Here is a 24,881-nt window from a genome sequence, read left to right as displayed (position 1 = left end):
TTATAATATATACCACCTAACCGTGGTTTTTTTTTCATTCTTTATACCGTCATAGTCAGTCATACTAGTTGTTACGAGTATACTACTATCTCTTTATCAACCAGTGTACAGTGCGGTAGTTCACGGCTGTGGCTACCTCTGTGTCGGAACTCGGCAGGCAGTCCGTCCATCCATAATTGTATTACAATATATACCACCTAACCGTGGTTTTTTTTTCATTCTTTATACCGTCATAGTCAGTCATACTAGTTGTTACGAGTATACTACTATCTCTTTATCAACCAGTGTACAGTGCGGTAGTTCACGGCTGTGGCTACCTCTGTGTCGGAACTCGGCAGGCAGTCCGTCCATCCATAATTGTATTATTATAATATATACCACCTAACCGTGTTTTTTTTTTCATTCTTTATACCGTCATAGTGTCATACTAGTTGTTACGAGTATACTACTATCTCTTTATCAACCAGTGTACAGTGCGGTAGTTCACGGCTGTGGCTACCTCTGTGTCGGCAGTCGGCAGGCAGTCCGTCCATCCATAATTGTATTATAATATATACCACCTAACCGTGGTTTTTTTTTCATTCTTTATACCGTCATAGTCAGTCATACTAGTTGTTACGAGTATACTACTATCTCTTTATCAACCAGTGTACAGTGCGGTAGTTCACGGCTGTGGCTACCTCTGTGTCGGCACTCGGCAGGCAGTCCGTCCATCCATAATTGTATTATAATATATACCACCTAACCGTGGTTTTTTTTCCATTCTTTATACCGTCATAGTGTCATACTAGTTGTTACGAGTATACTACTATCTCTTTATCAACCAGTGTACAGTGCGGTAGTTCACGGCTGTGGCTACCTCTGTGTCGGCACTCGGCAGGCAGTCCGTCCATCCATAATTGTATTATAATATATACCACCTAACCGTGGTTTTTTTTTCATTCTTTATACCGTCATAGTCAGTCATACTAGTTGTTACGAGTATACTACTATCTCTTTATCAACCAGTGTACAGTGCGGTAGTTCACGGCTGTGGCTACCTCTGTGTCGGCAGTCGGCAGGCAGTCCGTCCATCCATAATTGTATTATAATATATACCACCTAACCGTGGTTTTTTTTTCATTCTTTATACCGTCATAGTCAGTCATACTAGTTGTTACGAGTATACTACTATCTCTTTATCAACCAGTGTACAGTGCGGTAGTTCACGGCTGTGGCTACCTCTGTGTCGGCACTCGGCAGGCAGTCCGTCCATCCATAATTGTATTACAATATATACCACCTAACCGTGGTTTTTTTATACCACCTAACCGTGGCAGTCCGTCCATAATTGTATACTAGTATCCAATCCATCCATCTCCATTGTTTACCTGAGGTGCCTTTTAGTTCTGCCTATAAAATATGGAGAACAAAAAAGTTGAGGTTCCAAAATTAGGGAAAGATCAAGATCCACTTCCACCTCGTGCTGAAGCTGCTGCCACTAGTCATGGCCGAGACGATGAAATGCCAGCAACGTCGTCTGCCAAGGCCGATGCCCAATGTCATAGTACAGAGCATGTCAAATCCAAAACACCAAATATCAGAAAAAAAAGGACTCCAAAACCTAAAATAAAATTGTCGGAGGAGAAGCGTAAACTTGCCAATATGCCATTTACCACACGGAGTGGCAAGGAACGGCTGAGGCCCTGGCCTATGTTCATGGCTAGTGGTTCAGCTTCACATGAGGATGGAAGCACTCAGCCTCTCGCTAGAAAAATGAAACGACTCAAGCTGGCAAAAGCACAGCAAAGAACTGTGCGTTCTTCGAAATCCCAAATCCACAAGGAGAGTCCAATTGTGTCGGTTGCGATGCCTGACCTTCCCAACACTGGATGTGAAGAGCATGCGCCTTCCACCATTTGCACGCCCCCTGCAAGTGCTGGAAGGAGCACCCGCAGTCCAGTTCCTGATAGTGAGATTGAAGATGTCAGTGTTGAAGTCCACCAGGATGCGGAGGATATGGGTGTTGCTGGCGCTGGGGAGGAAATTGACCAGGAGGATTCTGATGGTGAGGTGGTTTGTTTAAGTCAGGCACCCGGGGAGACACCTGTTGTCCGTGGGAGGAATATGGCCGTTGACATGCCAGGTGAAAATACCAAAAAAATCAGCTCTTCGGTGTGGAGGTATTTCACCAGAAATGCGGACAACAGGTGTCAAGCCGTGTGTTCCCTTTGTCAAGCTGTAATAAGTAGGGGTAAGGACGTTAACCACCTCGGAACATCCTCCCTTATACGTCACCTGCAGCGCATTCATAATAAGTCAGTGACAAGTTCAAAAACTTTGGGTGACAGCGGAAGCACTCCACTGACCAGTAAATCCCTTCCTCTTGTAACCAAGCTCACGCAAACCACCCCACCAACTCCCTCAGTGTCAATTTCCTCCTTCCCCAGGAATGCCAATAGTCCTGCAGGCCATGTCACTGGCAATTCTGACGATTCCTCTCCTGCCTGGGATTCCTCCGATGCATCCTTGCGTGTAACGCCTACTGCTGCTGGCGCTGCTGTTGTTGCTGCTGGGAGTCGATGGTCATCCCAGAGGGGAAGTCGTAAGACCACTTTTACTACTTCCACCAAGCAATTGACTGTCCAACAGTCATTTGCGAGGAAGATTAAATATCACAGCAGTCATCCTACTGCAAAGCGGATAACTGAGGCCTTGACATCCTGGGTGGTGAGAAACGTGGTTCCGGTATCCATCATTACTGCAGAGCCAACTAGAGACTTGTTGGAGGTACTGTGTCCCCGGTACCAAATACCATCTAGGTTCCATTTCTCTAGGGTTGCGATACCGAAAATGTACACAGACCTCAGAAAAAGAGTCACCAGTGTCCTAAAAAATGCAGCTGTACCCAATGTCCACTTAACCACGGACATGTGGACAAGTGGAGCAGGGCAGGGTCAGGACTATATGACTGTGACAGCCCACTGGGTAGATGTATGGACTCCCGCCGCAAGAACAGCAGCGGCGGCACCAGTAGCAGCATCTCGCAAACGCCAACTCGTTCCTAGGCAGGCTACGCTTTGTATCACCGGTTTCCAGAATACGCACACAGCCGAAAACCTCTTACGGCAACTGAGGAAGATCATTGCGGAATGGCTTACCCCAATTGGACTCTCCTGTGGATTTGTGGCATCGGACAACGCCAGCAATATTGTGCGTGCATTACATCTGGGCAAATTCCAGCACGTCCCATGTTTTGCACATACCTTGAATTTGGTGGTGCAGAATTTTTTAAAAAACGACAGGGGCGTGCAAGAGATGCTGGCGGTGGCCAGAAAAATTGCGGGACACTTTCGGCGTACAGGCAGCACGTACAGAAGACTGGAGCACCACCAAAAACGCCTGAACCTGCCCTGCCATCATCTGAAGCAGGAGGTGGTAACGAGGTGGAATTCAACCCTCTATATGCTTCAGAGGTTGGAGGAGCAGCAAAAGGCCATTCAAGCCTATACAACTGACCACGATATAGGAGGTGGAATGCACCTGTCTCAAGCGCAGTGGAGAATGATTTCAACGTTGTGCAAGGTTCTGCAACCTTTTGAACTTGCCACACGTGAAGTCAGTTCAGACACTGCCAGCCTGAGTCAGGTCATTCCCCTCATCAGGCTTTTGCAGAAGAAGCTGGAGACATTGAAGGAGGAGCTAAGACAGAGCGATTCCGCTAGGCATGTGGGACTTGTGGATGGAGCCCTTAATTCGCTTAACAAGGATTCACGGGTGGTCAATCTGTTGAAATCAGAGCACTACATTTTGGCCACCGTGCTCGATCCTAGATTTAAAACCTACCTTGGATCTCTCTTTCCGGCGCACACAAGTCTGCTGGGTTTCAAAGACCTGCTGGTGAGAAAATTGTCAAGTCAAGCGGAACGCGACCTGTCAACATCTCCTCCTTCACATTCTCCCGCAACTGGGGGTGCGAGGAAAAGGCTCAGAATTCCGAGCCCACCCGCTGGCGGTGATGCAGGGCAGTCTGGAGCGACTGCTGATGCTGACATCTGGTCCGGACTGAAGGACCTGACAACCATTACGGACATGTCGTCTACTGTCACTGCATATGATTCTATCACCATTGATAGAATGGTGGAGGATTATATGAGTGACCGCATCCAAGTAGGCACGTCACACAGTCCGTACTTATACTGGCAGGAAAAAGAGGCAATTTGGAGGCCCTTGCACAAACTGGCTTTATTCTACCTAAGTTGCCCTCCCACAAGTGTGTACTCCGAAAGAGTGTTTAGTGCCGCCGCTCACCTTGTCAGCAATCGGCGTACGAGGTTACATCCAGAAAATGTGGAGAAGATGATGTTCATTAAAATGAATTATAATCAATTCCTCCGCGGAGACATTGACCAGCAGCAATTGCCTCCACAAAGTACACAGGGAGCTGAGATGGTGGATTCCAGTGGGGACGAATTGATAATCTGTGAGGAGGGGGATGTACAACACGGTGATATATCGGAGGATGATGATGAGGTGGACATCTTGCCTCTGTAGAGCCAGTTTGTGCAAGGAGAGATTAATTGCTTCTTTTTTGGTGGGGGTCCAAACCAACCCGTCATTTCAGTCACAGTCGTGTGGCAGACCCTGTCACTGAAATGATGGGTTGGTTAAAGTGTGCATGTCCTGTTTTGTTTATACAACATAAGGGTGGGTGGGAAGGGCCCAAGGACAATTCCATCTTGCACCTCTTTTTTCTTTTATTTTTCTTTGCGTCATGTGCTGTTTGGGGAGGGTTTTTTGGAAGGGACATCCTGCGTGACACTGCAGTGCCACTCCTAGATGGGCCCGGTGTTTGTGTCGGCCACTAGGGTCGCTTATCTTTCTCACACAGTCAGCTACCTCATTGCGCCTCTTTTTTTCTTTGCGTCATGTGCTGTTTGGGGAGGGTTTTTTGGAAGGGACATCCTGCGTGACACTGCAGTGCCACTCCTAGATGGGCCAGGTGTTTGTGTCGGCCACTAGGGTCGCTAATCTTACTCACACAGCTACCTCATTGCGCCTCTTTTTTTCTTTGCGTCATGTGCTGTTTGGGGAGGGTTTTTTGGAAGGGACATCCTGCGTGACACTGCAGTGCCACTCCTAGATGGGCCCGGTGTTTGTGTCGGCCACTAGGGTCGCTTATCTTTCTCACACAGTCAGCTACCTCATTGCGCCTCTTTTTTTCTTTGCGTCATGTGCTGTTTGGGGAGGGTTTTTTGGAAGGGACATCCTGCGTGACACTGCAGTGCCACTCCTAGATGGGCCAGGTGTTTGTGTCGGCCACTAGGGTCGCTAATCTTACTCACACAGCTACCTCATTGCGCCTCTTTTTTTCTTTGCGTCATGTGCTGTTTGGGGAGGGTTTTTTGGAAGGGACATCCTGCGTGAAACTGCAGTGCCACTCCTAGATGGGCCCGGTGTTTGTGTCGGCCACTAGGGTCGCTAATCTTGTCATGTGCTGTTTGTGGAGGGTTTTTTGGAAGGGACATCCTGCATGACACTGCAGTGCCACTCCTAGATGGGCCCGGTGTTTGTGTCGGCCACTAGGGTCGCTTATCTTTCTCACACAGTCAGCTACCTCATTGCGCCTCTTTTTTTCTTTGCGTCATGTGCTGTTTGGGGAGGGTTTTTTGGAAGGGACATCCTGCGTGACACTGCAGTGCCACTCCTAGATGGGCCCGGTGTTTGTGTCGGCCACTAGGGTCGCTTATCTTTCTCACACAGTCAGCTACCTCATTGCGCCTCTTTTTTTCTTTGCGTCATGTGCTGTTTGGGGAGGGTTTTTTGGAAGGGACATCCTGCGTGACACTGCAGTGCCACTCCTAGATGGGCCCGGTGTTTGTGTCGGCCACTAGGGTCGCTTATCTTTCTCACACAGTCATCTACCTCATTGCGCCTCTTTTTTTCTTTGCGTCATGTGCTGTTTGGGGAGGGTTTTTTTGGGAGGGACATCCTGCGTGACACTGCAGTGCCACTCCTAGATGGGCCCGGTGTTTGTGTCGGCCACTAGGGTCGCTAATCTTACTCACACAGCTACCTCATTGCGCCTCTTTTTTTCTTTGCGTCATGTGCTGTTTGGGGAGGGTTTTTTGGAAGGGACATCCTGCGTGACACTGCAGTGCCACTCCTAGATGGGCCAGGTGTTTGTGTCGGCCACTAGGGTCGCTGAGCTTAGTCATCCAGCGACCTCGGTGCAAATTTTAGGACTAAAAATAATATTGTGAGGTGTAAGGTGTTCAGAATAGACTGAAAATGAGTGTTAATTATGGTTATTGAGGTTAATAATACTATGGGATCAAAATGACCCCCAAATTCAATGTTTTAAGCTGTTTTTTAGGGTTTTTTGAAAAAACCACCCGAATCCAAAACACACCCGAATCCGACAAAAAAAATTCGGTGAGGTTTTGCCAAAACGCGGTCGAACCCAAAACACGTCCGCGGAACCGAACCCAAAACCAAAACACAAAACCCGAAAAATTTCAGGCGCTCATCTCTAATTATTACTTCAGTGCCAGCTGACATAGCCAGTGACCCGCTATTATCTCAGCGTTACATTCACAGACATGAAAGCATCTGACGTTATCTCATATTAAAAAGGAAGAATAATTTTTCTTAAAACACAGAAAGAGTAGGAGAAGCGTTATGGATCCATTGCTGAAGGGAAATAATTTTGTATTTGTTTTATTTTCAACCAATTATCTCTCGGATTATTCAAAATATCTTATTATTTATTTATTTTACATATATTCCCTCCCTTACAGGGCTGTAATGAGGGGATAATACCTTCTACATTTTCACCAATTTTCAGCACTTGTTGAATAGCCTACATGTAGCTCATTTACATATAAAGGCACAAAAGTCACCAGCTCATTTGCATAAACAACGCATCACAATCACCAGCTCAGTTGCATCACAGTGATGTCACAATGCCACAGTAAGCAGGGAAAACCTCTGATTACGACCTGCTGGACTCAATTACTGCCCAGTGTTGAACCGGGCAGCATCAGTCACGTGCTGGAAACAGACCGTAGCTATTGGATAACTTTCTACAATCAGACTCACCACAGATTACAGACACCGGATTTGCTGGCATTCCTTGAATAAGAATGTGGAACTGTATGCCATTTCCGTGCTGCCGCAAGTCGAGGCGGCCTGATGAGGACTCAAGTGGGAACCATCGCACTGAGAACAGCGAGACTGCAAGACCTGCCGAGAGACGTTCGCTCATCGCGCGCTTTAGGAGATTCATGTCTAAGAGGAGGCAAGGCAAAATGGGTGGAACCAACATTACCCACCTCATCACTGAGAGCAGGAAGGATTCCATGCTATCCTGTGTGGATCTCCCAGCCTTAATACAGGCCTCACATGATGCTCCTGACAAGGAACCTGGTAGAGACCAGGAAGTGCGCTCACCTGCAAAATCCAATATGGTGCAGGCATCGACCAGCGACTTGTTCAGCTGTCTAATGGAGTTCCTCTGCCGCAGGTGTAAAGAATTCGTGGAGTTATCACCAACATATATTGCTCTATGGATAACCGCTGTTGACAACTTCCTCGATCAATACTGGCGGAATGTCAGTTTCATCACTCCGACCAATCTAGCGTTTCTCTACATGCTCTGCCGAGAGGTCATGTCATCCGAGCTGCTCAGCGAGTGGGAGCTAATCGCAAGTCTATCAACATGTCTGTATGTATCCTATGCATACGTGGGCAGTGAGCTCTCCTACCCACTGATGCCGTTCCCTGTTGAATGCTCGAAGGAAGCCTTTTGGAGTCGTTGCCTCTATGTTATCAACCTAATGAGTGCAAAGATGCTTCGCTTCCATGCTGACCCCCAGTATTTTGCCCAGGTCTTTGAGGATCTTAAAGCTGAGGGTGGACAGAAGGATATTACATCAGCTTAAAATCATACTGGACAGGCCCCGTTACCAAAACCGGCGGTGCGGCCTCAAAAGTGGATCAGCCTCCCATCAGAGGTGGTAGAGGCTAACAGTAAACAGTAATTGTGGTGAGCATTGATGAAAATTCTGCAGCTCTGGCTTGAGAACCATAAAGTAGCTCAAATTCAGGCTTGGGAACCTAAGGCAAAAGAAACCCAATTTTAGGCTTGGGAACCTAAGGCAAAAGAAACCAAATTTCAGGCTTGGGAACCTAAGGCAAAGAAACCCAATTTCAGGCTTGGGAACCTAAGGCAAAGAAACCCACCCGTGGCTGTTATTGCATGGCTATTGGGCGTGGCCCCTTGGCGATGGGGTTACCAGTTCTTTAAGAATTGGTAGTGGCACAGCCACCATGGACCAACGCAATATTCATTTTTTGTTAAGTTAGAACAGTCTAAATGCGCAGTCAGACTTGCCATGACAGACATTTTTGACAACTTTCAGCTTAATTTGCAAAAAGAGGATTTTTTGGTCACTTACCATTGAATCATTTTCTCTGAAGCAGGCTGTGGGACGCTGGACCATGGGATTGCAAGATGAGCTGGAGTTTGGCACTCAAACTACTGTCATTGTAATTCTAAGCTCCTCCCCCTGCAACCCCACAATACTAGCACTTCTTTTAAAAGAGTACGGTAAGGATTAGCAGTAACCCGGTGAAACTGTTACAACAAACCATTAGGGAAATGAGTCAAGAACCTGCGCGTGAGGGAGGGAACACATTGTCCCACAGCCAGGGAAGAAATTAGATAGTTTTTCTGTCTGTAAATAGCAGAGGGGAGAAGAACTGGTGAATTATGGAAAGTGTACAAAAGTTTAGGGAGTAGCACCATCTTAGATACATATAAATTATTGGCAGATAAGAAGATCTTGGCCCATCTAATCTGCCCTTAGATAGATATGAAATAAAGAGATAAATACATAAATATCAGAAATACTGTATGTGAGATAGCAGAGGTGTAGCTAGGCGCCAAGGTGGCCGGAGCAAAGGCATGTTTTGGTGCCACCCTCCCCTATACTGAATTGGAGGCCTAGCCAACACGTGGTGGCATGTTACCTTTGAAAAGAAACACTATTTAAAAATCCTAAATTGGTGACATGGGTGGTTGTAGACCTTGTGGAGCTCATGGTAATCTGATAATCTCCAAATATCTCAATTAAAATAATGTCCCAAATGTGACCCCCCCACAGACCCAAACCCTCCCTAAACTCTCAATGAAAATACTGCATCAAAATTGCCCCACCCCCACCCCCACATACACTATTCCATAGTCCCCAATGCCTTAACCCTAGAACTGATATCCAGACCTGATAATCCCACTATGCTTCAATGAAAATAATGTCCCAGAATTTCCTGAGAGGCAGAGAGAGGTGCTGCAACATCAATGTAGAGAGAAGTGCTGCAGCAGCCGGGGCAGAGAGATGGCACAGCAGCCTGGGCAGGACAGAAGTAACCCTGCTGCACAGCTACAAGCAGACAGTGAGACATATAAAGAGGGTGGGCAGAGCTCCGGCATGTGCCGGCTGTCAGTGTCTCCTGCTGTCGCCTCTGGCCTGCCCTGTTCCCTACCTAGTCTCCGAGTCAGTGTGTGCCCCCTGCTTCTCCTGTTCTGTGGCTGCCAGTACAGTGGCCCGTGGGAAGGGTGTGTGGGTGGGTGACAGCGTGCCATCTAACTATTCCACGCTCCACTGGAGCCACCCTCGGTACACCCCTGCTTGCGAGCAGGGCCTTCCTGCCTCTATGACTGTTATTACCCAGTTTTGTTTTATCTCTGTTGTTTCCAAATATAAAGCGCAACAGAATTTGCTGCGCTATCGAAGAAACTGTTACTAAAAGAATAATAAATTGGAGATAGGGGATGTGGTCGGCGTCCCGGCGGCCTGTATTCTGTCGGTTGTGTGACAGACATCAAAACACAGACTGCCGGAATGTCGAAGGAGAGTATCAGGGTATATGCACTAAGGGGGGATGTTAGCCGTAGCCGCCACCTCCCCACAGGTTAGCCCTAGATGGCACCCCCCAAGGGTTATGGTAGGGGGCAGGAGAGGGGTAAAATACTTACCCGTGTACAGTGTCGGGATGCTGCAGTCGGTGTTGTAACTGTTGGCATGCTGACAGCCGGTATTTCATACCCAACCCGTAGATAGATATGAGATAGACAGGACATATATAGATACACGGTAGGGAGATAGATATGAGATAGATATGACCTATATAGATATAAGGTAGGGAGATAGATATGAGATAGATATGACCTATACAGATATAATGTAGGGAGATAGATATGAGATAGATATGACCTATACAGATATAAGGTAGGGAGATAGATATGAGATAGATATGACCTATATAGATATAAGCTAGGGAGATAGATATGAGATAGATATGACCTATACAGATATAAGGTAGGGAGATAGATAATAGATAGATATAACCTATATAGATATAAGGTAGAAAGATAGATATGAGATAGATATGACCTGTACAGATATAAGGTAGGGAGATAGATATGAGATAGATATGACCTATACAGATATAAGGTAGGGAGATAGATAATAGATAGATATAACCTATATAGATATAAGGTAGAAAGATAGATATGAGATAGATGTGACCTGTACAGATATAAGGTAGGGAGATAGATATGAGATAGATATGACCTATACAGATATAAGGTAGGGAGATAGATATGACCTATACAGCTATAAGGTAGAAAGATAGATATGACCTATACAGATATAAGGTAGGGAGATAGATATGAGATAGATATGACCTATATAGATATAAGGTAGGGAGATAGATATGAGATAGATATGACCTATACAGATATAAGGTAGGGAGATAGATATGAGATAGATATGACCTATAAAGATATAAGGTAGGGAGATAGATATGACCTATACAGCTATAAGGTAGAAAGATAGATATGACCTATATAGATATAAGGTAGGGAGATAGATATGAGATAGATATGACCTATATAGATATAGTGTACGGAGATAGATATGAGATAGATATGACCTATATATATATAAGGTAGGGAGATAGATATGAGATAGTAATGACCTATACAGATATAACGTAGGGAGATAGATATGAGATAGATATGACCTATACAGATATAACGTAGGGAGATAGATATGAGATTGATATGACCTATACAGATATAAGATAGGGAGATAGATATGACCTATACAGCTATAAGGTAGATAGATAGATATGACATATATAGATATAAGGTAGGGAGATAGATATGAGATAGATATGACCTATTTAGATATAAGATAGGGAGATAGATATGAGATAGATATGACCTATATAGATATAAGGTAGGGAGATAGATATGAGATAGATATGACCTATACAGATATAAGGTAGGGAGATAGATATGAGATAGATATGACCTATACAGATATAAGGTAGGGAGATAGATATGAGATAGATATGACCTATACAGCTATAAGGTAGAAAGATAGATATGACCTATATAGATATAAGGTAGGGCGATAGATATGAGATAGATATGACCTATATAGATATAATGTACGGAGATAGATATGACCTATATAGATATAAGGTAGGGAGATAGATATGAGATAGATATGACCTATACAGATATAATGTAGGGAGATAGATATGTGATAGATATGACCTATACAGATATAAGGTAGAGAGATAGAAATGAGCGGATATCCCCTATACAGATATAAGGTAGGGAGGTAGATATGACCTATACAGATATAAGGTAGGGAGATAGATATGAGATAGATATGACCTATATAGATATAAGGTAGGGAGATAGATATGAGATAGATATGACCTATACAGATATAAGGTAGGAAGATAGATATGACCTATATAGATATAAGGTAGAAAGATAGATATGAGATAGATATGACCTGTACAGATATAAGGTAGGGAGATAGATATGAGATAGATATGACCTATTTAGATATAAGGTAGGGAGATAGATATGAGATAGATATGACCTATATAGATATAAGGTAGGGAGATAGATATGAGATAGATATGACCTATACAGATATAAGGTAGGGAGATAGATATGAGATAGATATGACCTATACAGATATAAGGTAGGGAGATAGATATGAGATAGATATGACCTATACAGATATAAGGTAGAAAGATAGATATGACCTATATAGATATAAGGTAGGGAGATAGATATGAGATAGATATGACCTATATAGATATAGTGTACGGAGATAGATATGAGATAGATATGACCTATATATATATAAGGTAGGGAGATAGATATGAGATAGTAATGACCTATACAGATATAACGTAGGGAGATAGATATGAGATAGATATGACCTATACAGATATAACGTAGGGAGATAGATATGAGATTGATATGACCTATACAGATATAAGATAGGGAGATAGATATGACCTATACAGCTATAAGGTAGATAGATAGATATGACATATATAGATATAAGGTAGGGAGATAGATATGAGATAGATATGACCTATACAGATATAAGGTAGGGAGATAGATATGAGATAGATATGACCTATACAGATATAAGGTAGGGAGATAGATATGAGATAGATATGACCTGTACAGATATAAGGTAGGGAGATAGATATGAGATAGATATGACCTATACAGATATAAGGTAGGGAGATAGATAATAGATAGATATAACCTATATAGATATAAGGTAGAAAGATAGATATGAGATAGATATGACCTGTACAGATATAAGGTAGGGAGATAGATATGAGATAGTAATGACCTATACAGATATAACGTAGGGAGATAGATATGAGATAGATATGACCTATACAGATATAACGTAGGGAGATAGATATGAGATTGATATGACCTATACAGATATAAGATAGGGAGATAGATATGACCTATACAGCTATAAGGTAGATAGATAGATATGACATATATAGATATAAGGTAGGGAGATAGATATGAGATAGATATGACCTATACAGATATAAGGTAGGGAGATAGATATGAGATAGATATGACCTATACAGATATAAGGTAGGGAGATAGATATGAGATAGATATGACCTGTACAGATATAAGGTAGGGAGATAGATATGAGATAGATATGACCTATACAGATATAAGGTAGGGAGATAGATAATAGATAGATATAACCTATATAGATATAAGGTAGAAAGATAGATATGAGATAGATATGACCTGTACAGATATAAGGTAGGGAGATAGATATGAGATAGATATGACCTATACAGATATAAGGTAGGGAGATAGATAATAGATAGATATAACCTATATAGATATAAGGTAGAAAGATAGATATGAGATAGATGTGACCTGTACAGATATAAGGTAGGGAGATAAATATGACCTATTTAGATATAAGGTAGGGAGATAGATATGAGATAGATATGACCTATATAGATATAAGGTAGGGAGATAGATATGAGATAGATATGACCTATACAGATATAAGGTAGGGAGATAGATATGAGATAGATATGACCTATAAAGATATAAGGTAGGGAGATAGATATGACCTATACAGCTATAAGGTAGAAAGATAGATATGACCTATATAGATATAAGGTAGGGAGATAGATATGAGATAGATATGACCTATATAGATATAGTGTACGGAGATAGATATGAGATAGATATGACCTATATATATATAAGGTAGGGAGATAGATATGAGATAGTAATGACCTATACAGATATAATGTAGGGAGATAGATATGAGATAGATATGACCTATACAGATATAATGTAGGGAGATAGATATGAGATAGATATGACCTATACAGATATAAGGTAGGGAGATAGATATGAGATAGATATGACCTATATAGATATAAGGTAGGGAGATAGATATGAGATAGATATGACCTATACAGATATAATGTAGGGAGATAGATATGAGATAGATATGACCTATACAGATATAAGGTAGGGAGATAGAAATGAGATAGATATGACCTATACAGATATAATGTAGGGAGATAGATATGAGATAGATATGACCTATACAGATATAAGGTAGGGAGATAGATATGAGATAGATATGACCTATATAGATATAAGGTAGGGAGATAGATATGACCTATATAAATATAAGGTAAGGAGATAGATATGACCTATACAGATATAAGGTAGGAAGATAGATATGAGATAGATATGACCTATATAGATATAAGGTAGGGAGATAGATATGAGATAGATATGACCTATATAGATATAAGGTAGGGAGATAGATATGAGATAGATATGACCTATATAGATATAAGGTAGGGAGATAGATATGAGATAGATATGACCTGTACAGATATAAGGTAGGGAGATAGATATGAGATAGATATGACCTATACAGATATAAGGTAGGGAGATAGATAATAGATAGATATAACCTATATAGATATAAGGTAGAAAGATAGATATGAGATAGATATGACCTGTACAGATATAAGGTAGGGAGATAGATATGAGATAGATATGACCTATTTAGATATAAGGTAGGGAGATAGATATGAGATAGATATGACCTATACAGATATAAGGTACGGAGATAGATATGAGATAGATATGACCTATACAGATATAATGTAGGGAGATAGATATGACCTATACAGCTATAAGGTAGAAAGATAGATATGACCTATATAGATATAAGGTAGGGAGATAGATATGAGATAGATATGATCTATATAGATATAATGTACGGAGATAGATATGAGATATATATGACCTATATAGATATAAGGTAGGGAGATAGATATGAGATAGATATGACCTATACAGATATAACGTAGGGAGATAGATATGAGATAGATATGACCTATACAGATATAAGGTAGGGAGATAGATATGAGATAGATATGACCTATATAGATATAAGGTAGGGAGATAGATATGAGATTGATATGACCTATACAGATATAAGGTAGGGAGATAGATATGACCTATACAGATATAAGGTAGGGAGATAGATATGAGATAGATATGACCTATATAGATATAAGGTAGGGAGATAGATATGAGATAGATATGACCTATATAGATATAAGGTAGGGAGATAGATATGACCTATATAGATATAAGGTAGGGAGATAGATATGAGATAGATATGACCTATATAGATATAAGGTAGGGAGATAGATATGGGGTGACAGTGTAAGTGTGTGATGCGTCCTGCAGCCATGCTTTAGGAAACAGCAGACTGCAACATAGTCAGCCACTGAACTGTGTGTCGCATTAGAAGGATACAAGCCTGTGATCTACTGTGCACTTACCTACAGGGTCAGTTTTACCAATACTACATTATATAAGAAAAGAAACTACATAACAAGGATAGGCACAAGATTATTAAGAAAATACATCAGGTGCTGATTCTAAGCATCCATCGCATGTATCCACCAAATGTCCAATATTCAGCCATACACCCTCAGTTTCTGTTACATTATCTAGAGATGAGCGGGTTCGGTTTCTTTGAATCCGAACCCGCACGAACTTCACTTTTTTTTTCACGGGTCCGAGCGACTCGGATCTTCCCGCCTTGCTCGGTTAACCCGAGCGCGCCCGAACGTCATCATGACGCTGTCGGATTCTCGCGAGACTCGGATTCTATATAAGGAGCCGCGCGTCGCCGCCATTTTCACACGTGCATTGAGATTGATAGGGAGAGGACGTGGCTGGCGTCCTCTCCATTTAGATTAGATTTAGAAGAGAGAGAGAGAGAGATTGCTGTGATACTGTAGATTAGAAGAGAGTGCAGACAGAGTTTAGTGACTGACGACCACAGTGACCAGTGACCACCAGAGACAGTGCAGTTGTTTGTTTTATTTAATATATCCGTTCTCTGCCTGAAAAAAACGATACACAGTCACACAGTGACTCAGTCTGTGTGCACTGCTCAGCCCAGTGTGCTGCACATCAATGTATTGTATATAAAGCTTATAATTGTGGGGGAGACTGGGGAGCACTGCAGGTTGTTATAGCAGGAGCCAGGAGTACATGATAAATAATATTATATTAAAATTAAATAGTGCACACTTTTGCTGCAGGAGTGCCACTGCCAGTGTGACTAGTGGTGACCAGTGCCTGACCACCAGTATATTAGTAGTATTGTATACTATCTCTTTATCAACCAGTCTATATTAGCAGCAGACACAGTACAGTGCGGTAGTTCACGGCTGTGGCTACCTCTGTGTCGGCACTCGGCAGGCAGTCCGTCCATCCATAATTGTATTATAATATATACCACCTAACCGTGGTTTTTTTTTCATTCTTTATACCGTCGTCATACTAGTTGTTACGAGTATACTACTATCTCTTTATCAACCAGTGTACAGTGCGGTAGTTCACGGCTGTGGCTACCTCTGTGTCGGCACTCGGCAGGCAGTCCGTCCAACCATAATTGTATTATATACCACCTAACCGTGGTTTTTTTTTCATTCTTTATACCGTCGTCATACTAGTTGTTACGAGTATACTACTATCTCTTTATCAACCAGTGTACAGTGCGGTAGTTCACGGCTGTGGCTACCTCTGTGTCGGCACTCGGCAGGCAGTCCGTCCATCCATAATTGTATTATAATATATACCACCTAACCGTGGTTTTTTTTTCATTCTTTATACCGTCGTCATACTAGTTGTTACGAGTATACTACTATCTCTTTATCAACCAGTGTACAGTGCGGTAGTTCACGGCTGTGGCTACCTCTGTGTCGGCACTCGGCAGGCAGTCCGTCCAACCATAATTGTATTATAATATATACCACCTAACCGTGGTTTTTTTTTCATTCTTTATACCGTCGTCATACTAGTTGTTACGAGTATACTACTATCTCTTTATCAACCAGTGTACAGTGCGGTAGTTCACGGCTGTGGCTACCTCTGTGTCGGCACTCGGCAGGCAGTCCGTCCAACCATAATTGTATTATATACCACCTAACCGTGGTTTTTTTTTCATTCTTTATACCGTCGTCATACTAGTTGTTACGAGTATACTACTATCTCTTTATCAACCAGTGTACAGTGCGGTAGTTCACGGCTGTGGCTACCTCTGTGTCGGCACTCGGCAGGCAGTCCGTCCAACCATAATTGTATTATATACCACCTAACCGTGGTTTTTTTTTCATTCTTTATACCGTCGTCATACTAGTTGTTACGAGTATACTACTATCTCTTTATCAACCAGTGTACAGTGCGGTAGTTCACGGCTGTGGCTACCTCTGTGTCGGCACTCGGCAGGCAGTCCGTCCATCCATAATTGTATTATAATATATACCACCTAACCGTGGTTTTTTTTTCATTCTTTATACCGTCGTCATACTAGTTGTTACGAGTATACTACTATCTCTTTATCAACCAGTGTACAGTGCGGTAGTTCACGGCTGTGGCTACCTCTGTGTCGGCACTCGGCAGGCAGTCCGTCCAACCATAATTGTATTATAATATATACCACCTAACCGTGGTTTTTTTTTCATTCTTTATACCGTCGTCATACTAGTTGTTACGAGTATACTACTATCTCTTTATCAACCAGTGTACAGTGCGGTAGTTCACGGCTGTGGCTACCTCTGTGTCGGCACTCGGCAGGCAGTCCGTCCATCCATAATTGTATTATATACCACCTAACCGTGGTTTTTTTATACCACCTAACCGTGGCAGTCCGTCCATAATTGTATACTAGTATCCAATCCATCCATCTCCATTGTTTACCTGAGGTGCCTTTTAGTTCTGCCTATAAAATATGGAGAACAAAAAAGTTGAGGTTCCAAAATTAGGGAAAGATCAAGATCCACTTCCACCTCGTGCTGAAGCTGCTGCCACTAGTCATGGCCGAGACGATGAAATGCCAGCAACGTCGTCTGCCAAGGCCGATGCCCAATGTCATAGTACAGAGCATGTCAAATCCAAAACACCAAATATCAGAAAAAAAAGGACTCCAAAACCTAAAATAAAATTGTCGGAGGAGAAGCGTAAACTTGCCAATATGCCATTTACCACACGGAGTGGCAAGGAACGGCTGAGGCCCTGGCCTATGTTCATGGCTAGTGGTTCAGCTTCACATGAGGATGGAAGCACTCAGCCTCTCGCTAGAAAACTGAAAAGACTCAAGCTGGCAAAAGCACCGCAAAGAACTGTGCGTTCTTTGAAATCCCAAATCCACAAGGAGAGTCCAATTGTGTCGGTTGCGATGCCTGACCTTCCCAACACTGGACGTGAAGAGCATGCGCCTTCCACCATTTGCACGCCCCCTGCAAGTGCTGGAAGGAGCACCCGCAGTCCAGTTCCTGATAGTCAGATTGAAGATGTCAGTGTTGAAGTACACCAGGATGAGGAGGATATGGGTGTTGCTGGCGCTGGGGAGGAAATTGACCAGGAGGATTCTGATGGTGAGGTGGTTTGTTTAAGTCAGGCACCCGGGGAGACACCTGTTGTCCGTGGGAGGAATATGGCCGTTGACATGCCAGGTGAAAATACCAAAAAAATCAGCTCTTCGGTGTGGAGGTATTTCACCAGAAATGCGGACAACAGGTGTCAAGCCGTGTGTTCCCTTTGTCAAGCTGTAATAAGTAGGGGTAAGGACGTTAACCACCTCGGAACATCCTCCCTTATACGTCACCTGCAGCGCATTCATAATAAGTCAGTGACAAGTTCAAAAACTTTGGGTGACAGCGGAAGCAGTCCACTGACCAGTAAATCCCTTCCTCTTGTAACCAAGCTCACGCAAACCACCCCACCAACTCCCTCAGTGTCAATTTCCTCCTTCCCCAGGAATGCCAATAGTCCTGCAGGCCATGTCACTGGCAATTCTGACGAGTCCTCTCCTGCCTGGGATTCCTCCGATGCATCCTTGCGTGTAACGCCTACTGCTGCTGGCGCTGCTGTTGTTGCCGCTGGGAGTCGATGGTCATCCCAGAGGGGAAGTCGTAAGCCCACTTGTACTACTTCCAGTAAGCAATTGACTGTTCAACAGTCCTTTGCGAGGAAGATGAAATATCACAGCAGTCATCCTACTGCAAAGCGGATAACTGAGGCCTTGACAACTATGTTGGTGTTAGACGTGCGTCCGGTATCCGCCGTTAGTTCACAGGGAACTAGACAATTTATTGAGGCAGTGTGCCCCCGTTACCAAATACCATCTAGGTTCCACTTCTCTAGGCAGGCGATACCGAGAATGTACACGGACGTCAGAAAAAGACTCACCAGTGTCCTAAAAAATGCAGTTGTACCCAATGTCCACTTAACCACGGACATGTGGACAAGTGGAGCAGGGCAGGGTCAGGACTATATGACTGTGACAGCCCACTGGGTAGATGTATGGACTCCCGCCGCAAGAACAGCAGCGGCGGCACCAGTAGCAGCATCTCGCAAACGCCAACTCTTTCCTAGGCAGGCTACGCTTTGTATCACCGCTTTCCAGAATACGCACACAGCTGAAAACCTCTTACGGCAACTGAGGAAGATCATCGCGGAATGGCTTACCCCAATTGGACTCTCCTGTGGATTTGTGGCATCGGACAACGCCAGCAATATTGTGTGTGCATTAAATATGGGCAAATTCCAGCACGTCCCATGTTTTGCACATACCTTGAATTTGGTGGTGCAGAATTTTTTAAAAAATGACAGGGGCGTGCAAGAGATGCTGTCGGTGGCCAGAAGAATTGCGGGACACTTTCGGCATACAGGCACCACGTACAGAAGACTGGAGCACCACCAAAAACTACTGAACCTGCCCTGCCATCATCTGAAGCAAGAAGTGGTAACGAGGTGGAATTCAACCCTCTATATGCTTCAGAGGTTGGAGGAGCAGCAAAAGGCCATTCAAGCCTATACAATTGAGCACGATATAGTAGGTGGAATGCACCTGTCTCAAGCGTAGTGGAGAATGATTTCAACGTTGTGCAAGGTTCTGATGCCCTTTGAACTTGCCACACGTGAAGTCAGTTCAGACACTGCCAGCCTGAGTCAGGTCATTCCCCTCATCAGGCTTTTGCAGAAGAAGCTGGAGACATTGAAGGAGGAGCTAACACGGAGCGATTCCGCTAGGCATGTGGGACTTGTGGATGGAGCCCTTAATTCGCTTAACAAGGATTCACGGGTGGTCAATCTGTTGAAATCAGAGCACTACATTTTGGCCACCGTGCTCGATCCTAGATTTAAAGCCTACCTTGGATCTCTCTTTCCGGCAGACACAAGTCTGCTGGGGTTGAAAGACCTGCTGGTGACAAAATTGTCAAGTCAAGCGGAACGCGACCTGTCAACATCTCCTCCTTCACATTCTCCCGCAACTGGGGGTGCGAGGAAAAGGCTCAGAATTCCGAGCCCACCCGCTGGCGGTGATGCAGGGCAGTCTGGAGCGACTGCTGATGCTGACATCTGGTCCGGACTGAAGGACCTGACAACGATTACGGACATGTCGTCTACTGTCACTGCATATGATTCTCTCAACATTGATAGAATGGTGGAGGATTATATGAGTGACCGCATCCAAGTAGGCACGTCACACAGTCCGTACTTATACTGGCAGGAAAAAGAGGCAATTTGGAGGCCCTTGCACAAACTGGCTTTATTCTACCTAAGTTGCCCTCCCACAAGTGTGTACTCCGAAAGAGTGTTTAGTGCCGCCGCTCACCTTGTCAGCAATCGGCGTACGAGGTTACATCCAGAAAATGTGGAGAAGATGATGTTCATTAAAATGAATTATAATCAATTCCTCCGCGGAGACATTGACCAGCAGCAATTGCCTCCACAAAGTACACAGGGAGCTGAGATGGTGGATTCCAGTGGGGACGAATTGATAATCTGTGAGGAGGGGGATGTACACGGTGATATATCGGAGGGTGATGATGAGGTGGACATCTTGCCTCTGTAGAGCCAGTTTGTGCAAGGAGAGATTAATTGCTTCTTTTTGGGGGGGGTCCAAACCAACCCGTCATATCAGTCACAGTCGTGTGGCAGACCCTGTCACTGAAATGATGGGTTGGTTAAAGTGTGCATGTCCTGTTTTGTTTATACAACATAAGGGTGGGTGGGAGGGCCCAAGGACAATTCCATCTTGCACCTCTTTTTTCTTTTCTTTTTCTTTGCATCATGTGCTGATTGGGGAGGGTTTTTTGGAAGGGACATCCTGCGTGACACTGCAGTGCCACTCCTAAATGGGCCCGGTGTTTGTGTCGGCCACTAGGGTCGCTAATCTTACTCACACAGTCAGCTACCTCATTGCGCCTCTTTTTTTCTTTGCGTCATGTGCTGTTTGGGGAGGGTTTTTTGGAAGGGCCATCCTGCGTGACACTGCAGTGCCACTCCTAGATGGGCCCGGTGTTTGTGTCGGCCACTAGGGTCGCTAATCTTACTCACACAGCTACCTCATTGCGCCTCTTTTTTTCTTTGCGTCATGTGCTGTTTGGGGAGGGTTTTTTGGAAGGGACATCCTGCGTGACACTGCAGTGCCACTCCTAGATGGGCCCGGTGTTTGTGTCGGCCACTAGGGTCGCTAATCTTACTCACACAGCTACCTCATTGCGCCTCTTTTTTTCTTTGCGTCATGTGCTGTTTGGGGAGGGTTTTTTGGAAGGGCCATCCTGCGTGACACTGCAGTGCCACTCCTAGATGGGCCCGGTGTTTGTGTCGGCCACTAGGGTCGCTAATCTTACTCACACAGCTACCTCATTGCGCCTCTTTTTTTCTTTGCGTCATGTGCTGTTTGGGGAGGGTTTTTTGGAAGGGACATCCTGCGTGACACTGCAGTGCCACTCCTAGATGGGCCCGGTGTTTGTGTCGGCCACTAGGGTCGCTTATCTTACTCACACAGCGACCTCGGTGCAAATTTTAGGACTAAAAATAATATTGTGAGGTGTGAGGTATTCAGAATAGACTGAAAATGAGTGTAAATTATGGTTTTTGAGGTTAATAATACTTTGGGATCAAAATGACCCCCAAATTCTATGATTTAAGCTGTTTTTTAGTGTTTTTTGAAAAAAACACCCGAATCCAAAACACACCCGAATCCGACAAAAAAAATTCGGTGAGGTTTTGCCAAAACGCGTTCGAACCCAAAACACGGCCGCGGAACCGAACCCAAAACCAAAACACAAAACCCGAAAAATTTCAGGCGCTCATCTCTAAGGGGATGTGGTCGGCGTCCCGGCGGCCTGTATTCTGGCGGCTGTGTGACAGACACCGGAACACAGACTGCCGGAATGTCGAAGGTGAGTATCAGAGTATATGCACTAAGGGGGGTTGTTAGCCGTAGCCGCCACCTCCCCACATGTTAGCCCTAGATGGCACCCCCCAAGGGTTATGGTAGGGGGCAGGAGAGGGGTAAAATACTTACCCGTGTACAGTGTCGCGATGCTGCAGTCGGTGTTGTAACTGTTGGCATGCTGACAGCCGGTATTTTATACCCAACCCGTAGATAGATATGAGATAGACAGGACATATATAGATACACGGTAGGGAGATAGATATGAGATAGATATGACCTATATAGATATAAGGTAGGGAGATAGATATGAGATAGATATGACCTATACAGATATAATGTAGGGAGATAGATATGAGATAGATATGACCTATACAGATATAAGGTAGGGAGATAGATATGAGATAGATATGACCTATATAGATATAAGGTAGGGAGATAGATATGAGATAGATATGACCTGTACAGATATAAGGTAGGGAGATAGATATGAGATAGATATGACCTATACAGATATAAGGTAGGGAGATAGATAATAGATAGATATAACCTATATAGATATAAGGTAGAAAGATAGATATGAGATAGATATGACCTATACAGATATAAGATAGGGAGATAGATATGAGATAGATATGACCTATACAGATATAAGGTAGGTAGATAGATATGAGATAGATATGACCTATACAGATATAAGGTAGGGAGATAGATATGACCTATACAGCTATAAGGTAGAAAGATAGATATGACCTATATAGATATAAGGTAGGGAGATAGATATGAGATAGATATGACCTATATAGATATAGTGTACGGAGATAGATATGAGATAGATATGACCTATATAGATATAAGGTAGGGAGATAGATATGAGATAGATATGACCTATACAGATATAATGTAGGGAGATAGATATGAGATAGATATGACCTATACAGATATAAGGTAGGGAGATAGATATGACCTATACAGCTATAAGGTAGAAAGATAGATATGACATATATAGATATAAGGTAGGGAGATAGATATGAGATAGATATGACCTATTTAGATATAAGGTAGGGAGATAGATATGAGATAGATATGACCTATATAGATATAAGGTAGGGAGATAGATATGAGATAGATATGACCTATACAGATATAACGTAGGGTGATAGATATGAGATAGATATGACCTATACAGATATAAGGTAGGGAGATAGATATGAGATAGATATGACCTATATAGATATAAGGTAGGGAGATAGATATGAGATAGGTATGACCTATACATATATAAGGTAGGGAGATAGATATGACCTATACAGATATAAGGTAGGGAGATAGATATGAGATAGATATGACCTATATAGATATAAGGTAGGGAGATAGATATGAGATAGATATGACCTATACAGATATAAGGTAGGGAGATAGATATGACCTATACAGATATAAGGTAGGGAGATAGATATGAGATAGATATGACCTATATAGATATAAGGTAGAGAGATAGATATGAGATAGATATGACCTATACAGATATAAGGTAGGGAGATAGATATGACCTATACAGATATAAAGTAGGGAGATAGATATGAGATAGATATGACCTATATAGATATAAGGTAGGGAGATAGATATGAGATAGATATGACCTATACAGATATAAGGTAGGGAGATAGATATGACCTATACAGATATAAGGTAGGGAGATAGATATGACCTATACAGATATAAGGTAGAAAGATAGATATGACCTATATAGATATAAGGTAGGGAGATAGATATGAGATAGATATGACCTATATAGATATAATGTACGGAGAAAGATATGAGATATATATGATCTATATAGATATAAGGTAGGGAGATAGATATGACCTATACAGATATAACGTAGGGAGATAGATATGAGAAAGATATGACATATACAGATATAAGGTAGGGAGATAGATATGAGATAGATATGACCTATATAGATATAAGGTAGGGAGATAGATATGAGATAGATATGAGCTATACAGATATAAGGTAGGGAGATAGATATGAGATATATATGACCTATTCAGATATAAGGTAGGGAGATAGATATGACCTATATAGATATAAGGTAAGAAGATAGATATAACCTATAGAGATATAAGGTAGAGAGATAGATATGACCTATATAGATATAAGGTAGGGAGATAGATATGAGATAGATATGACCTATATAGATATAAGGTAGAGAGATAGATATGAGATAGATATGACCTATATAGATATAAGGTAGAAAGATAGATATGAGATAGATATGACCTGTACAGATATAAGGTAGGGAGATAGATATGAGATAGATATGACCTATTTAGATATAAGGTAGGGATATAGATATGAGATAGATATGACCTATATAGATATAAGGTAGGGAGATAGATATGACCTATACAGATATAAGGTAGGGAGATAGATATGACCTATACAGATATAAGGTAGGGAGATAGATATGACCTATACAGATATAAGGAAGGGAGATAGATATGACCTATATAGATATAAGGTAGGGAGATAGATATGAGATAGATATGACCTATATAGATATAATGTACGGAGATAGATATGAGATATATATGACCTATATAGATATAAGGTAGGGAGATAGATATGAGATAGATATGACCTATACAGATATAACGTAGGGAGATAGATATGAGATAGATATGACCTATACAGATATAAGGTAGGGAGATAGATATG

At 42.8% G+C, this 24,881-nt stretch overlaps 1 protein-coding gene across 1 annotated transcript; it reads left to right on the top strand.

The window, feature by feature from the left end:
* Positions 1–7,124: 7,124 nt before the first annotated feature.
* Positions 7,125–7,922, top strand: LOC134944033 (cyclin-dependent kinase 5 activator 1-like). The gene has a single exon (XM_063932573.1). The coding sequence runs from the start codon at positions 7,125–7,127 to the stop codon at positions 7,920–7,922; it is 798 nt and encodes a 265-aa protein (XP_063788643.1).
* The last annotated feature ends 16,959 nt before the right edge of the window (positions 7,923–24,881 follow it).

This window comes from Pseudophryne corroboree, chromosome 7 (assembly GCF_028390025.1).
Source record: "Pseudophryne corroboree isolate aPseCor3 chromosome 7, aPseCor3.hap2, whole genome shotgun sequence".
NCBI lineage: Eukaryota > Metazoa > Chordata > Amphibia > Anura > Myobatrachidae > Pseudophryne > Pseudophryne corroboree.
The sequence above is the reverse complement of the archived record's forward strand: the minus strand, read 5'-3'. Positions and strand labels throughout refer to the sequence as shown.

Excerpts from the sequence above, each read along its gene's own strand:
- LOC134944033 (XM_063932573.1), top strand. The coding sequence starts at position 7,125 with ATGTGGAACTGTATGCCATTTCCGTGCTGCCGCAAGTCGAGGCGGCCT.